General features: G+C 42.8%; 1 protein-coding gene across 31 annotated transcripts in view; it reads left to right on the forward strand.

The window, feature by feature from the left end:
• ADGRL3 (adhesion G protein-coupled receptor L3) overlaps positions 1-16,883 on the forward strand; it is a 459,475-nt gene extending 442,592 nt beyond the window's left edge. For 12 of the 31 annotated variants that reach the window (XM_042454239.1, XM_042454270.1, XM_042454253.1 and 9 more), the window contains one exon: positions 15,235-16,883. In XM_042454239.1, the coding sequence (XP_042310173.1) occupies positions 15,235-16,034 (800 nt within the window). In that variant the 3' untranslated portion in view covers positions 16,035-16,883. Of the gene's footprint in view, positions 1-8,634; positions 8,687-10,541; positions 10,642-15,234 lie in introns of all 31 variants that reach the window. The other 19 variants (XM_042454237.1, XM_042454245.1, XM_042454268.1 and 16 more) reach the window with 4 other exon arrangements.
• The last annotated feature ends 268 nt before the right edge of the window (positions 16,884-17,151 follow it).

Consider the following 17,151-nt stretch of genomic DNA (forward strand, 5'->3'; position numbering starts at 1 on the left):
TCAAGTCCTATCTTGGGATTGGGGTGGAGAGGACTAAGGATGGCAGGATCTTGTTGAGTCAGACCAAAAACATAGAGAGGCTGGAGGAAAAGTGCAGTTTAGAGAGTGCCAAGGTAATTAAGAGCCCAGTGAGTCTGATAAAGTGTTTGAACATCCAGATCTGTATAGATCTGTAATAGGAAGTTTGTTTTTTGTTGCTAATAACACCAGGCCAGACATTTCCTTTGCAGTAGGTGTCTTGAGCAGGAGAGTCAGCAGTCCAAAAGTGGAGGACTGGATAGCAATACAAAAAGGCTGCTGAGATACTTGAAAGGGAACAAGGAAAGGAAGCTAGTGCTGCAGGGATCTGATGCACAGCTGGAGTGTTTTGTGAACAGCTCTTTTGCCTCAGAGCTGCATGACAGAAAGTTGGTGACTGGTCTGTTGGTCAAGTTTGCAAATAGTCCAGTGGTTTGGAGGAGCAGAAAGCAGAGTTGCATGGCACTGAATACCACAGAAGCTGAGGTGGCAGGAGAAGTGCAGTGGGTAAGCAACTGCTGGAAGACTTGGTTGAGAAGTGTACAGATCCAACTGTTGTACACAAGGACTCACAGTCTTGTATTGCCATATCTGAAGCAGAAAACCTAAAGAACAGGAGGAAATATATAGGTGTGAGGTACCAGAATGTGAGGGAGTTAGTACAAAACAGTGTCTTAAGTCTTGTCTATATTAGTACGGAGGACAATGTTGCAGACATCCTCACAAAGGCCCTACAGGTAGACGGACACGAGATGTTGCCAGTGCAGTTGGGCATGGCACCGTGAGCGGAAGCTGAAAGCCTGAGGTACTGTGTGGAACGGGAAGGTTCATGGAAACACACATTGTTCATTTTTGAAGGGGATTGTTGGGATATAGAGTCACAAGGAAAATGTACAATGTGGGTTTTAATAGTAACTAGGCATTAAAGGGTTACTGTGAGCCATAATTATTAGGCATTTAAACAGGAAATGACATCAAAAAGATAGTCAACAAATGCTATAAAGTACTGTAGAATGCTGCCATTCTGAAAAGTCACTCAGGAGGTGGCTGGGTCCTTTGTGAGGCTAGTATGCCTCACGGAGCCTTTGCTAGAGTAGTGACAAGCATTGTACCTCAGACAGAGTGGGTTGTTACTAGTGTGGATGGTGGATGATTTCGATATATATATTGTGAAGTCGAAGGCTTTCATGGCCAGCATCCATAGTTTTTTGTGGGGTTTTGGGGCTATGTGGCCATGTTCTAGTAGAGTTTCTTCCTGATGTTTCACCAGCATCTGTGGCTGGCATCTTCAGAGAATGCTTGCCTGGAAAGGAGTTGGGTATAAATATACTGTGTGACCTGGGAAGGCAGGAGTGATTTGCATGTGTATCGTTCTCTTGCTAATGGCAAGCCTCAGGTTGGGAGGGTGCATCTTGGCAAGACAAGGCTGGAGATGGAAAGGAAGAAACAATTAGTTCAGGGCTGCTGCCTAGAGTTGTGACATCAGAGTTTTAGAAAGCTAATATTGGTAGTCACTTTATATGTATTCTTCTCTAGGAGAAGATCAGGTTATCACCTATTAGGTATAATGCAAGACTGGAGTACATTTATATGTAAAAATAAAACCAGGTACATGTGTGTGTGTGTGAGAGAGAGAGAGAGAGAGATTGATCAGGACTGCAATACCCATGGAGAAAATCTTCCCTCCCAGGTATAATCCCAATGGAAATTCTCATTCCAGTTGCATTTAGCCTTAAAAATAACCCTTAGAACAGGAGCAAGGAACTTTTTTCAGCCCATGAGACAAACTAACTGCAAGTGAGGATGTTGAGGTTCCAAAGTAGTTCAGGAACCCCTGTAGATACGCATGTGTATCCCCCGCCCAAATTCCACAATGAAAGACACACATGAATGTGTGTACATGCAACACGCACTCATTGCATTTATGCACATCTACGCCTTTCCCAGCCCCCCTTTGCAGCTGATCCAGTGTGGCAGCAGACATTTTCCAGAGGCACAGATTCCCTGTCAAGAAAGTGTTTGCCTCTGCTCTGTTGCACACTGGAAATAAGCCTGTTTTCACAGCCACAATGGTGTAGGAAGGAGAAAATAGGTCAAATGAATTTTGGAAGCAGAAATAAACTTTTTGTTTTCACTGGATGGGAAAGAAGAAAGGGATTGGGACCCAGAAGGGAAGGTTGGAAGAGGAATAGGAAGCCTTCATGAGAGCAGCATAATGGAACTTCCTCATTCCTCCCTCAAAAAAAGTTTTAGTTGGTGCCCTTGCCTTCTCTTACCTCTAATGTAGAAAAATAATAACATCCCTTGCAATGGTAACTGTAAATCATACTTATACAAACCCTCCAGCAGCACAAACAATACTTCCTGTTGCTGACTTCTGCCATGGCCCATGATTGCCAAAGATACCACTTGTTAAAAATATATTATTTAACCTTTTCACTTCTTTGTTTGCTTCCTTCAGCACAAGGAATTTTACATGTTTCAAAAACATGCAACCACCTTGTTTATAACAGTGCAGTTTGTCAAATGTCTTCTCTGCCCTAATTCCAAAATCACTGTGAGTGAAACTTTCATTCTTGGAGTTCACTTCATTCAAGATAGGGAATAGTAATGCACCCCTGGAAATCCTTTTCATTTTTTTCAAGTTGGATGTCCTTAGCTGCTGTCTTTGAGTACTTCAGTAAGGACTCATACATACAGTTTGATGTGGTAATGTGAATGCTTGTTTAAGTGTTTGAAGAACTGAATGCCTCACAGGAACATAGATGCTTGATTTTGTATTTTAATTTCTCTAGTATTTAGCATGCAGTCCATCAGATGTGTCCTTCAAGGACATGCATTAAGTTGTGAGCAATCTTCAAATCACTATTATTGACTTTATCACTGTAGTTTTAGTCACTGTGATATGGGCTATCCTCTTCTCCATATTTCTGACAAGACGTAGAGCAACACTTGCTTGGATTTCCAGAGGGATACTTGCCTTAGGGCCTCTACAGACTGGCCCAAAAGGTTGGGGTGTGGGTGGAGTCGGTACAGCATCCTGAGAATGTTTGCCCTAACTCTGCCCCCATGGTGCCATCATGGTGCTCCAGACAGTATGTGCCATCATGACGCAGTGCTGAAGGGGCTCCTAGAGCAGTGCCAATGACACCCTTTGGAGGGTGCAAAAAGGAGGCACTTTTTGCAGCTCCTTTTTCCACCCTCCAAAAGCCAGATCAGGGATGTGGCATGAAGTTGCTTTGGCCCCAATCCGGCCAGGAAAGGGGCGGCTGCAGACCTCCCCTTTGGGGCAGTCTGTGTAGCCCCTAAGTCTGTTGCAACAAAACCAATTAAAAATCTTGTAGCATTTTAATAGCTAAACTGTTGGGACCAGAATGGGGTGGGGATGGTACTGTAAACTAAGGTCAGAGGGAAATTACATAAAGTACAGACAGTGATCATTACCATATTGACATTGGCCATTCACAAAACATTGACATCCCTTACTATTTTGAACTTGTATGTAGAAAGATCTTGTACCACCTTTGAGAGTAACTGAAAGAAGTTGGCAGCATGCACTTTTGTAGACTTCTGTGTACTTCCTCAGATGCTTTAGTTTACAAAAGCGCATGCTGCCAACTTCTTTCTTTCAGTTAGTTTCAAAGGTGCTACAAGATTTCTCTACATACTGATTCTAGAGACTAACACTTCAATATTTTTGAATTATATTTTGAGCTTATTGATGCATGCTGTTGATTTTGTTGTATATTTTCAAATTGTTTCTAGCAGGTGACCCTATCATTTCTGAGGCTGAGAGAGTGTGACTCGCCCAAGGTCACCCAGTGCGTTTCCATGGCCAAGCATGGAATCTAGCCATGATCTCCAGAGTTGTAGTCCAGTACTCAAACCACTACACCAAGCTTGGCTCTCCCATTGCAATGTGTAGTGTGATTAAACACACACAAACACACACACATCCCAAGTGATGGACAATAGAATTACACGCCCTGAAGAACTATATTTCTGCTATCCCATATTGCAAAAATGATACAAGGCTTAGACTAAAAAGCATAATACTAAATACAAGTTTTTTTAAAAATGAATTTGTGAAAGGCAATGTACAAATTCAATATTTGCCAGAATTTTAGAAGGTATGTCTAGTCATATCATGGCAGTGGCCTTGGCAGTTTGTTTGAATATCTATAGTAAGGTGTAAACAAATAAATAACACACTTGTGGTCATTTTTGTTATCGAAGGGCTTGTACAGACGGGCCCTGAAGGACGCCCTCATCATGTGCGAAGGGCGCCCCGTCCACACTCCCCTTGCCCTTAGCATGTGACGAGAGCGTCCTCGCTGCATGGTGCCAAATAGACAGTGCGCGTAGCAATGAGGTTACTGCTGCGCGGCCTTCAGATGGAGCCACCAGGGACGTAGCTACGATTTTAGGAAGGGGGGGTCCAGACTAAGTGCCACCATTATAATGGGCCTTGGGTGCGGCGGCACAGCAGCACACACCATTCATTTTTCTAATGGAAAGGTAGTCTGGACCCCAAGAACCCCCCCCCCCCTTGGCTACGTCCCTAGAGCCATGCAGCAGCAATGTGCTCACACTGCCCACAGTTTGGGACAGCTCCTTTTTTCTCACGTAGCCGTGTCACGCAATTTGGTTGCTGTAGTGTGGCTACACGCAAAAGAGAGGTGGCTGCCAGCCGCCTCTTTCTGGTGGTCTGTACCCTGCCAAAGTTTACAGGGTCCAGAACCTCAGCATTTATGCACTTGTGAGGATCTGACAAAACTTTCCATGTTCATTGCCCTGCACAAATGTTGCACCTTTCGATTCCATTGTTTATTAATTTATGATATCCGAAAATAAGCAATATGCATTAAAGTGGAGTTGACATAGAGTGACATAGAGTTATAAAACTATATTCCTTCTGCAATAAAAATCCTAAAGGTCTTCTACATTGGGTAATACAGAGGTACACATATTTTAAAAGATAGAAATTATTTATGCATATCCAGTGGCCCGATATTTAGCCAATGCCTGCAAACAGAGAAGCCTTTTAAGGTGGTGCCAAAAGGATGGTAAAGCCAGGAAGGCCTGGCTGATGTGGAGGGGTCTCTGTAGAAAGGGCTCTCTTCCTGGCCACTGCCCTTCAGTCCTCCTGGGAAGAAGGAAAGACCTCTCTGGAAAGCTCTGGCAGTGTCTCTTCTCCTGACTTGGTTGGCTACCAAGGGCCGAAGGGCACCTTCATGTTGTTGGGCCTAGAGGGAGGGAGGGAGGGAGGGAGGGAGAGTAGGGCAGCTAACAACATACCCATGGAAAGACAAACATTGCATGTTACCCACAGTGCTCAGGAACCCATTGTGCAGAAAAGGGAAACTGAGGAGACACAGCTCTAATATTATGCCTGCAAAGGAGAAGGTGGAAGGGAAGCTGCCCAGCTACGCATAAAAGGCACATTTTCAATGAATGGCAGGAGCTGAAGCACAAAAAGGGGAGATAGAAATATGTGTGTGGGAAAAGGGAGGGGGTCTCCCTGTTGCACACGACAACACAATGCCACTCTGTTCTGTGATCCCAGTGCCACGTACTTCTGAGTAGACATGGCTAGGATTGTGCTGTGAAATCAAGTCCTTGATTCAAAGAAAAGCCAAAGAGGGATCCCTCCTCAGTCAGTTGGTCAGTGACTCACAGGCTACTTCCTGAGGGGCCGAACGGTGCTGAGTCACTTTCCAACCATGCTGGACCTAGAAAGCCACAGGAGACGGGGATACCACTCTCAACACCTTAGGCTTTGTCTCAAGGCTTTTAAGAGACCATTCATAGCCTTCTCCTTTCCTCTTTCACACTACAGCCATATTACGAAAAGAGAAAGTGTGCCTGTGAGAATTGCTGTGTAGCCGAACTACAGCCTCCCTGCCATCAAATCTCACCCTCCATTTTCCTTTAGGGGGAGGCAAGGGGGCTGGGTTCCTCTTCCAGGAGAGACCTTGGAGCCCCCCCACACACACACAAAATGCCCTGCCCCAGATGCCCTCCAAAGCCCTTTTAAGGAGTCTGAGGGGCATTTCTGCCATATTTGTACCACACAACCTGGCCATTTGAAGCCCAGGAGAAGCCTTTTTTCAAAAAAGGAATTGACCAGAAGCCATTTCTGCTTTACCTCTGGTTTTGCAAAATGCCTCTCCTGGTCTTAAAATGGCCTGGGGGACATAGCATGGTGAAAATGCCCTCCAGATCCCCACCCCACCCCATAGAGCCTTTGGGGATGTAGGGGATACTGAGGGCCACAAAAAAAAAATGCCCTGCATTAGCAGTTGCAGGAAGAGGCAGAAGCTATTACTCTCTCCTACACTTCAACATTTCACAGATGACAGATGACAACGATATCAAAGTGTGGTCAAGATGGCAAAAGTTGCTAATAAGGAAGGAGAGACAAGCTAGGAGGGGCTGCAACAGTTTGCTTTTGCCTGAGCTGGCTGGGAAGGACCAGGCTCTGCTTCTAAGCCCTCTGCTCTCTGCAAGTGTAACTGTATAAAAACTGTTTAAAAATGCATGGCAGCTGACAAACAGCCATTAGATATGAATGTCCCACATGAGCACATTCATGTTTCATGTGGTGAAACATTCATTCAATACAGATTTATGTCAGACATGTGGTAAATACATGTGGCATTTTCAACTTTGGCATTAATTGCATGAAGTGCTTCTCCAAGGTGACTGTGGTGAATCCAACCAAATGAACTTTAACTTATGTATCCTCAGGTGCATCTGCACTGCAGTTTGACACCACTTTAATTGTCATGGCTGAATGCTATGGATTCACGGGATTTGTAGTTTGTTATGGCACCAGAGGTCTCTGACAGAGAAGGCTAAGTATCTCACAAAGTTACAGATCCCAGAATTCCATAACATTGAGCCAGGGCAGCTAAAGCGGTGCCAAACCGCATTAATTCTGCAGTGTGGAGGAGTTACTTGTTCCCAGGAGAAAAGAAAAGTGAGTCATGCCTTTAGAATGGCACCCGCCGATTCTCTTTGCAAGCAAACAGTCCTGGGCCTCATTCCCACTTACAGAAAAATTGGTGTGCGATCCGAATCGATGGATCGATTCGACATCTGATCATGGTTTACACTACACTTGCCCCGATCTCATTTTCTGTCATTTTCTGTCATCAAAATAACCCACTTGTGGTTCCCATTCACGAATGAATTGATTCAAAATGATTCGGTTCTAGATAGCCAAAGGGGAAATTTGAATCGATTCTCATCCACTTGTGGTTCACACTTGCACAGAATCGATTTATCGGAAAAAAAGCAGAAAAAAATCAGCATCAAAAAGACGTGGGTTAAATGGGTCTGGAGCATGGGCCCCCCTCTCGGAATCGCTTCAGCAATTTAGATTAAGTAGAAACCAAGGTTGTTTGAACCAGGTCAAATCGATTTGCGATCCAATTTAAAAGGTAATGGGGATGAGGCCCTGGATGGACGTAGGAATCATGGGGTGCAGCCATAGTCTGCTGCTGCTGTGGAGGAAGAAGCATGGCCCAGCTGCATTAAAAAGCAGCAGCAGGAGGAATGGCTGTTCAGGCTGGGCCTTGAAGCTCCTCCACGAAGGGAGACCTCAGGAACCATAGACTGCCATCCGCTGGGCTGACTCTGCCATTGGGCAATTGGAGCAGCTCTCTGTGGGGTTGAAGATATCCGCCCCATGAAAAGTCCTAGGGAAAATGACACTGCAAGATGAAAATTTATGAAGGATCATTTTCCTTGTTGATTTAAAATATTTATATCTACATACTGAGTATAGTTTCCCAAAGTTTCCTACTACTAGGCTAAAAAGTATTTGTTGATCCAAAAGCCGTTTTACTGATCGCTGTGGACTCTGCACAAAGACCTTAAAATGCTTGGCATAACTTTGGAAATGTTCTTCAGAATGTTAGTGTTCATTTGAGAGTACTTTGAATGCTGTGTATGAAAAGAAAACTACGGCCTGTTACAGACTGCCAAAATAAAGCTGCTTCGGGTCTCTTTGGAGGTATGCTATTTAAATGATGCATGGGTCCTAAGAATCCGGAAGCTGCACCAAAGCTGCACTCAGTGCTTAGGAATGGAGTGTGGCTTTGGTTCGACCTCTGGACTCTTAGGATGCATGCATCATTTAAACAGCATACCTCCAAAGAGACCCGAAGCAGCTTTATTTTGGCAGTCTGTAATAGGAACATGGTGCTCACAGAAAAGAGAAGGGAATCAGTCATGTTAACATGGAATTGATTTCAAGCACTAGTTATCGTAACTGACAGTAAATAAAAGCATTTTTAAGACTCAGAAAATACTTTAGGACACTGACATGGTGATTTTACAGGTGCCAGTCTAATTTTGGGTTTTGCTTTAAAAATCTGAAGACGGGTTTTAAATTACTGCATATATTATTGTGACTAAAACATGTGACTAATGCCGTCAAGTAGGAATAGCCCATGTAATGTTACTTCATTCACTTTTCAGGAACTGAAATGCTTTCTGTTAACACTTTTTTCTGCATATCATCAGTTTGCTTTTGACTCATATTCCTCCTATTGTCGCTGTAAGCTTACTTGTTGTTTTTTCTTTCCTTTTCTTCATGCTGTCGTTTAGAGCCCTACAGAGAGACAAGTATGGGAGTAAAGCTAAACATTGCATATCAAATGTAATTTTTTTCAGTTCACTTTTTAATGCATCATATATCAATGATGTAGATAATTTAAAACAGTTCATCTCTTAAAGTGCAGAAATCAAGAATAAGCCATATTTGATAAATATTAATAGAGATTAGATAAGTCTATTTTGTCTCTTTTTGTTTTGCCTTTCATCCAATCTGTTTTAGTTTTATGTAACTATGTATGAGAATGAAATTTATTTTTGGTTAAAACATCTTTGTCTGCAAAATCATGCTGTTTTCTCCTGTTGCTGTGGTACATTTCATGGGAGCTATAATTCATTTTCAAGGCAAGGCAACCCTTAATTGTTCTAAATTTGTTGTTGTTGTTGTTGTAATTAACAACAACAATGGGAGCATCCAGCTAATAATTCCATGAAATGGTTAGCAAAAGAAAGAAGCAGCAATGGCTTGTGCATAGCCATAAACACAAAGTAACCCACAAGTATCTGTTGTTATAGCCCTGTGGTTTGTTAATGGAGATTTATACCACAACAATAAATGGCTTCATTCTACATATGTGATGGCTATTTTTATCCATAGCTTTTTCTGCCTGCCTAAAACACAGATTAGATGTATATCCAGAAGGTACTAAAATGTCAAGTAAAAATGACATTTTGGGGACAATTCAGCTGTGATCATCACAAGCTCTGCATGCAGAGACACTTCTCAGTTCTATGGGGCTTATACCGCCTCACATATGCAGACTGAAATCACTGTGTTAGAAGATACACAAACAGTGTATGAATAGTTTTTCTTCCCGATGTGAATGGACAACAAATGCTCAACAAATTGCTTTCCTCTTCCAAAAGCCTTGTTTGCTATTTCTAGCAACAGCATCTGAACTAAGAGGAAAGATCGTATGGAAGCCTTAATCATGTCTCATATTTCCTATGTTTGTAAAGGATTGCAATTTGCATTAAGAAACCCAGTTGGACCCTGAGCCTCTGAAGGCCAACTGTTGCCTCCTGTAGAACATCCTACTTGGAGAGATCCAGTGGGTTGTTCTCTCAGCCCTTCCAACCCTGAATATTCAAGATATGCAGGCTGCTGCAATGGCTGCACTTAGCCATATGACAGACAGAACCCAACAGGAACAGGGTCAAAACACCTTTAGTAGGACCAGCTGCAGTTCATAAAGCACTAGACTCATTTTTAAGTGTATTGGAATTTTTTCTCATGTAAAGCATGGTACTTACAGCCTTAAGATAGTTTAGGAAGATTTTGTGCACTACTTTAAGTGCACTGAGCTTCTGTCTGAGTCAAAGGAATAATGGTCATTCTCTCTTTGAAAATATAAAAGCCAAGATAGGAAAAACAAAAGAGCAAAAATAAAATGTTACATATTACAGCTGTCAGACAAGTTTTAGCAATGTTTAAGAGTGATCAGACACATGAAGGACCAAGACAAGAGCTGCATGACTTCCTGCAGTGAACTGAAAAAGGTCTCAGCAGGTTCCTACTTGGTTTTGGGCCTCCTGCTGCACAGGTTTGGACTGCAATTTCCAGAATCCTCAAGATGGTTGATTTGGGAAGTCTGGAGGTTCTGTGAGTTGTAGCCAAAACCAGTAATGTTTTCAAGTTCTTACTATTGATTACTGTCTGATTTCTGTTGGCACCAGGGTCCCCCCCCTTTGTTTATTTTTCTTGGTACTGATTTTAGTGGGGCTGACAATAATGCCACCAGCTCCAAGGGCTTCTCTGGGTAAGAAGACGATCAACCCCTGAAATATACAAACCAAAACATTTCCTTTTTGCCCTAACCACTGGTGGCCATAGTATTTTAGTGCCATCCAGAGAGGATCTCCGTACCTCTCTGCCCACAAGGTATCTTATGTCCCCTCAGGCACCATCTCAGAAACCCTAGGACTGTATCCTTACAGTGCAATCCTATGCATGTCAACTCAGAAGTAAGTCTCGCCAAGTTCAATTGAAGGTACTTTCAGGTAAGTGTGTATAGGAGTGCAGCCTACATGCATAAAGTTAAACAAATCTGTTTATGTAATTGGCTATTAATGTTATAATGACTTTCTAGAAACTTGAATAATAGAGGTTGAGTACATTAATATGCCACTTTTCAACAGTGAACCATTCCCCAAAAGGGCAAAAATAGACATCATGTAAAAAGAATAAGATATGGCATCGTAAAAATATTATAAAATCTAAAAATTTTAGTAGGATGAAATCTGTTTTAAACATTGCAATTAAATGTTACTATTATCCCTAATTAATACATATCAAACATAATGTAAGAGTAAGTAACTAAAAACTGACTAAGCCAGTTCTCACTTCAGTAGACCTTCCTCCTGGCCGTACATCAGATTTGAGGAGGGAGGCAATCCCATCCACACTTACTAGTAAGACCTGCTGAAATGCTGGGGACTTGTTAATAAGTGAGCATGGGATTGTGTGTTGGCTGCTTATTGCTACCTTGGACTACTTAACTAAAATCCAGTTAGCTAAGAGCAACTGGATCCACTGGATCTAGGTCTACTCTAGTTGGGACAGACAATCAAATTTACACCCCAGTGACTGCTGTATATTGAACTTTTCAACCTGTGAATGTTTTTCTTTTTAAATTAATGCTGCCTATTAGGGCCAAATTAGGTAAAATGCCTTCCATGATCAGATCTCTCCCAATTTCATTTTATCTTGAAATTCACAGCAGCTGCAGTGCCTCTGAGTCAGTCGGGAAGTGATACTGTGGCCGGGTGGCTGAATCCTTCCCGCTGTTCTGTTCTGCCAAATAGGGGATTCCCCATCTCTATAACCTGTTACTTGGGGGAAAACCACACAGGGACCAGGCAGATCAATGCAACACCAGTTGAGAAATGTAGTGGCTCTGCACAAGGGGTGCTGGGAGTAGAGAAAATTAGCAAAACGCAGCAAGGGATGACAGCTGACCACAGGAAAGCAAAGTGGTGGCCTTTTCCTTTCTTTCTTTCTTTCTTTCTTTCTTTCTTTCTTTCAACTTATAAAAGCCAGCCCCCTTTGTGCTGCCCTGTGAAGAGATGCCTCAAATGTTCCCAGGAGTGCCGCTTTCCCCTACTGGGGAAAGGCTGCCTTTCTGGATGTCTGACACTGCCCCCCTCACCCTCCATTTTCACCAGGGTTCTGTGACTTGTCTAGGAAAACCTCAACCCACTGCAGGATGAGCCTTCCCCATGTCACCACCAGAACCTTCCCCATGTCACCACCAGAACCTGAAGGCAAAAGAGGTTCTGCTATGTGTTGCAGGGCTTTGGCTCCATGATTCGCCACCTCGTCTTAGTGATGGTGGAGTTGGGAGGGACAAGGGCTGGAAAACGGTACTGTGGAGCCTCATTTAGTACAGTGGCCGCCATTGTTGTAGTAGTGCCCCCCATGGATCTCTCCATGTTCTGTTGCTCACACGTGTTCACCAGCCCTGTGCTTCCCACACAAGGTTTCTAGCACCCCCTGTGTGAAATTATCCGCAGCCAGGTGTCTTGAGGCGCTGGCAACACCTCCTGCTTCTCCCTGAAACTGCCAGCTGCCAAGATGCACTTTTGAGGGGGGGGACGAGAGAAGGAGGGTCCTCCTCTCCTCACCGGAGGGGAAGGACACAGCTGGACATGCAGGGTCCAGTTCCAGGTCTATTTGCTTTGGTTATTAACACTGCCCATGATGCAAATCTTGCCCCCCCCCCCCAATAGAAAAACACCCAGTACAAATTATCCTGCTTTAAGGCCCCACTCACACTACAAAAATAATCCAGGATGGATCTGGGTTGAACCTCTGTTGTTCACACATGTCCTGAATGCACTCGATGCACTTAGAGAGGGTCTGGCAAAAAATCCACTTATATATTTGATTTTTTACTGATGTTTTCTGAAAGATCCACATAATTGGCAGTGTGAATAAGTTTCCAGATCGATTCGGCTCACACTGTATCATTTCTTTGAAAGGAAGCGGATCCATTTTATCTCAAAACGATGGCACATATGAATAACACTAGGGCAAAAATGACTCGAGCAGATTCACAAACCCAAAACAAAATGGGAACAACAAACCTGATGTGCATCAGTGTAAAGATCTGCATCTCCTCAGGACAAAAAAATGAGTGTGAATGCCCCCTGAATGCCCACCTAGATGTGGATTGATCCACCTACTTTTCCAAAGGCAGGAAAGACGTAGTTTTAAGGATGTGCTGTAGGCAATAGCAACTAGATGGTTTTCCAACCCAGAGACATGCTTGCAGGTGTTTATTTTCTTTTATGTAAAAATATATTATTATGGTAGTAAAGGTACATTGTTTTGTTTTGCTTTGGTTGCTTTGCAGTAACAGCAGTTGCAAATCATGCAATTCCAAGATAGTTACTGTACTTGGGGACAGAGAAATCACAGGATAATAGCTGGAGGTGGGAGGCAGAAGCTATGAAGTCCAGAGTCTCAAATGACCAACTGCAGCAATATTGTTCAGATCAAGAAAATAATAAAAGAAGGATTAAAAATCCCTTTCCCCAGCATTGCTTCTCAAGTCTGATACATATCCTGCCTCTCTGTCTGGGACAACCAAGGTGGCTTACAAGTTAAAACAGTACAGTCCCATGTCTAATTAACAATTTATAAGCCGCTCTGATAGCCTATTGGCTGAAGAGCAGTGTAATTATTATTATTATTATTATCCCACCCCCTAAAATAACAATTAAACAATTCACAGTTTAAAACATACCTTAAAATAAACAAAAATAAACATAACCATAAACTGTTCCAATAGTAGCTATAGCAGATTCAAAGACGTAATGGGTTCTGATTTTAGTGGCCGGTTATCTGTTCGGGAAAGGCCTGCCAGAAGAAATCCGTCTTAACAGCTTTTAAACCTGTTTAAACTGGTAATGTGACGGATTTCCTCTGGCAGGCGTTCCATAATCTGGGAGTGGTTGCCAAAAAGGTCCTCTCGGTGGTTGCAGACAGCCTAGTTAGCATAGGCTGCAATAAATTCCTCCCAGAAGACCTGAGTGCGCAGAGTGGATTATACGGAAGGAGGCAGTCCTGAAAATTGGTTGGACCCAAGCCATTTAGGGATTTAAATGTCATAACCAACACCTTGTATTGCACCCAGGAACTAATGGGCAGCCAGTGGAGCGATTTTAAAATAGGTGTTATGTGATCACTTCTGGCTTTGCTAGAAACCAACCTGGCTGTCATGTTCTGCACTAATTGAAGTTTCTGAACTAAGCACAAGAGTAGCCCCATGTAGAGTGGATTGCAGAAATCGAGTTGTGAGGTTACCAATGCATGCACCACATTTTCTAGGTCCCTCACTTCCAGGAAAGGGCACAGCTGGCATATCAGCCAAAGCTGATAACAGGCAATCCTGACCGTCGCATTTACCTGATTTGTCATTTAGAGCGACGGGTCTAGGAGCACCCCCAGACTGCGAACACAGTCCTTTGAGGGGAGTGTGACCCCATCTAGCATTGGAGGTTGTACCACAATACCTGGGTTAGGGGCCCCTACTGTAAGTACCTCCGTTTTGTCTCTTAGTTCATTTTCAATCTGTTTTTCCTCATCCACTTTCCCTCTTTAAGACATTCATTGAGAGGAGAGACGCCATCTGAAGTCAAAGCTGCAGACCGAGACATACATGCAGCTGCTTTGTATTGAAACAAAAGCATCTGGTCACTTGGTGCCTTGTCTAGTTTGGCCCTGTATTCAGCATCATATTTGGGGAGTTTGTAAAACATGATGATTAATCGTTCTTTTATCTTAATTATTAACCTTAATAACCTCATTAATTTATGTTGCATAGCAGTAGTCAGCCACTAAGTAGAAGTAATTTGCCAGCCTTTGGAGGCCAGAAGATTCCAAAGATTCCAGAATGTGAACTTTACTGGCCATCATATGTTGGTGGACTACAACTCCTCTTCTGCTATCTGGGACTGATGAAAGTTTTTAGCCCAGTCAAATCAGGGGGTCAGATGTTTCCCACCACTGAGTTTGAGGAGGCAAATATATTTCAAGAGACAAAAAGTCATTACAGCAATGTCTTAACACAGTGGAGTAGACCAAAGACCAAGTTCAAAATGTTATCATTTAGGGAACTGTACACGCAGCTGCTTCTCTAGTAGGGTTGCTGGGCATGAAAAATATTATTTTATCCTGTTAATTTGTAACCATCCTTTTACATTGCACTTTGGGATTATTATTATTATTATTATTATTATTATTATTATTTTACTTTGCCACAAAAAGCTTCTTTCATGATCAACATATCTGTATTAAATTGGGATTTTTCAGAACTAACTCGGAACTACATAAGGTGATGAATGGCTTCATAGGTTTCTATTTGTAGTACAGAATAAAGCTTATTTAGTCCATGCTGTTTTCTTCATCTCCAAACCCTGTGATTTATGTATTTCTCTTTCTTTACGCCCCACCTCTTCTTGTGTTGTTATTGTTATTCTGTTGCCTAAACAGTATAGCCTTGCTCCTTAGGGCAATATCTCTGTAGAGCAAGACTCACATGCCTGTACCCTCTGATACAAGTCATCTTTTCTTTGTGTGATATTTTTCAGAGGGGCTTCTGAACAATGCCAGGGATACAAGTGTCATGGATACTCTACCACTGAATGGTAACCACGGCAATAGCTACAGCATTGCCAACAGTGAGTACCTGAGCAACTGTGTGCAAATCATTGACCATAGTTATAACCAGAGCGAGACTGCCTTAGAGAAAAAGATTCTGAAAGAACTCACTTCGAACTATATACCTTCCTATCTGAACAACCACGAGCGCGCTAATGAACAGAGTAGGAATCTGATGAACAAATTTGTCAACAACCTAGGCAGCAGGAATGAGGATGACGCCATCGTTCTCGATGATGTCACTTCGTTCAACCAGGAAGAGACCATGGGCTTGGAACTCATCCATGAGGAATCGGACGCCCCATTGCTGCCCCCCAAGGTTTACTCTGCGGAGAACCACCAGCCTCACCATTACAGCCGGAAACGGATTCCACAAGACAACAGTGAGAGTTTTTTCCCCTTGTTGACCAATGAACACACAGAAGATCTCCAGTCACCGAACAGGGATTCTCTTTATACTAGCATGCCTACTCTGGTCGGCATGCCAGCCACAGAAAGTGTCACCACCAGCACTCAGACCGATGTCCCGCCAGCCAAAAGCAGTGATGCTGATGACGTGTACTACAAGAGCATGCCAAACCTGGGTTCCAGGAACCATGTCCAGCAGCTACACACTTACTACCAGTTGGGGCGAGGCAGCAGCGATGGGTTTATAGTTCCACCAAACAAGGATGGGACCCCAGCAGAAGGAACTTTGAAAGGACCAGCTCACTTGGTCACTAGTCTATAGAACACTAAGAAAACATTTTAACACAACAAATGTCCTTTGTCCAACACCTGGATGACTGTTTGGAGTTAAAGCAGTGATAATATTGTGTGTTCTCCTACTTCATGCTGTTCTAAACATCACTTCTCATATCTTTTTAATGGAATTTGTAGGCCCACCCAGAAAGAATGCTAACTGCTGTGACCCCCACCCCACACGGTCCTGTCCCCCTGCCCTTGGCCCACACCGGAGAGACTTCCGAATGCTAATTAAAGGGACGCAACAGGAAATGGTCCTCTCATGGACCTGCTCAGATTATACTGTGTGTAGTAGGCATCTGTGGATGCTCTCTTCCTCTTATTACCAAGGACCTGGTTTACAAAAGGCCAAACATGCATTTGAAACTACTAGCAATGATGCATCTAGATTGGAGTGCTGCACAAAACAGAAGCAAAAATAGTAAAACTCTATTCTAAATCTGTATCACATAATAGTTTTCTGGTCTCTTACCACTTGATTTAACCACAGCTCCCTTAGCTGTGGCGCAAACGATACCTAATGAAATAGAAAGGAAGTCTGTAATTGTATGCTGCACAGCATATTTTTCACGTTTTTCTGTATTAACTGATGATAATTCTAACGGCAGAAAAAAATGGAACAATTCCTATGTAATGTACAGATATTAGCATTGCACATATAGTCTGCTTTTTGTTCTGCCAGAACTTGCGTCCCTGTTAATGTAGTGGAAAAACAAACAAACTTTTCTGTTGTGCTGGTCTTGCAAGTTTGTCTACCAGTAGAAGCAAGATTTTTCATACATCCTGTTTTGGCCATTTTTCCATTAAAAATATCCACTGGATAAAAACAAAGTAATTCACTTTATAAAGACCGTTTATTTTCAGTAATGCACACCACATTTCTGAAGTATAATATGTATTTCCTCAACATTTAAGTCCTTAATTCTGTCTATAAATTTGCCAACAGACCCTTCTTCAAACTAGAAACCTGGACAAACGCTGATATTTGCAGGCACAGCCGATGAGATGTGGCAGCACTTGTGGCAACCAGTCTTTCACGAAGGTGTTAGGAACATTTCTAGGAGTCTGGATAGTACCCTAAAGAGGTTTTCTGAAGGTGAACT

The sequence above is a fragment of the Sceloporus undulatus genome, chromosome 2, assembly GCF_019175285.1.
Source record: "Sceloporus undulatus isolate JIND9_A2432 ecotype Alabama chromosome 2, SceUnd_v1.1, whole genome shotgun sequence".
Classification (NCBI taxonomy): domain Eukaryota; kingdom Metazoa; phylum Chordata; class Lepidosauria; order Squamata; family Phrynosomatidae; genus Sceloporus; species Sceloporus undulatus.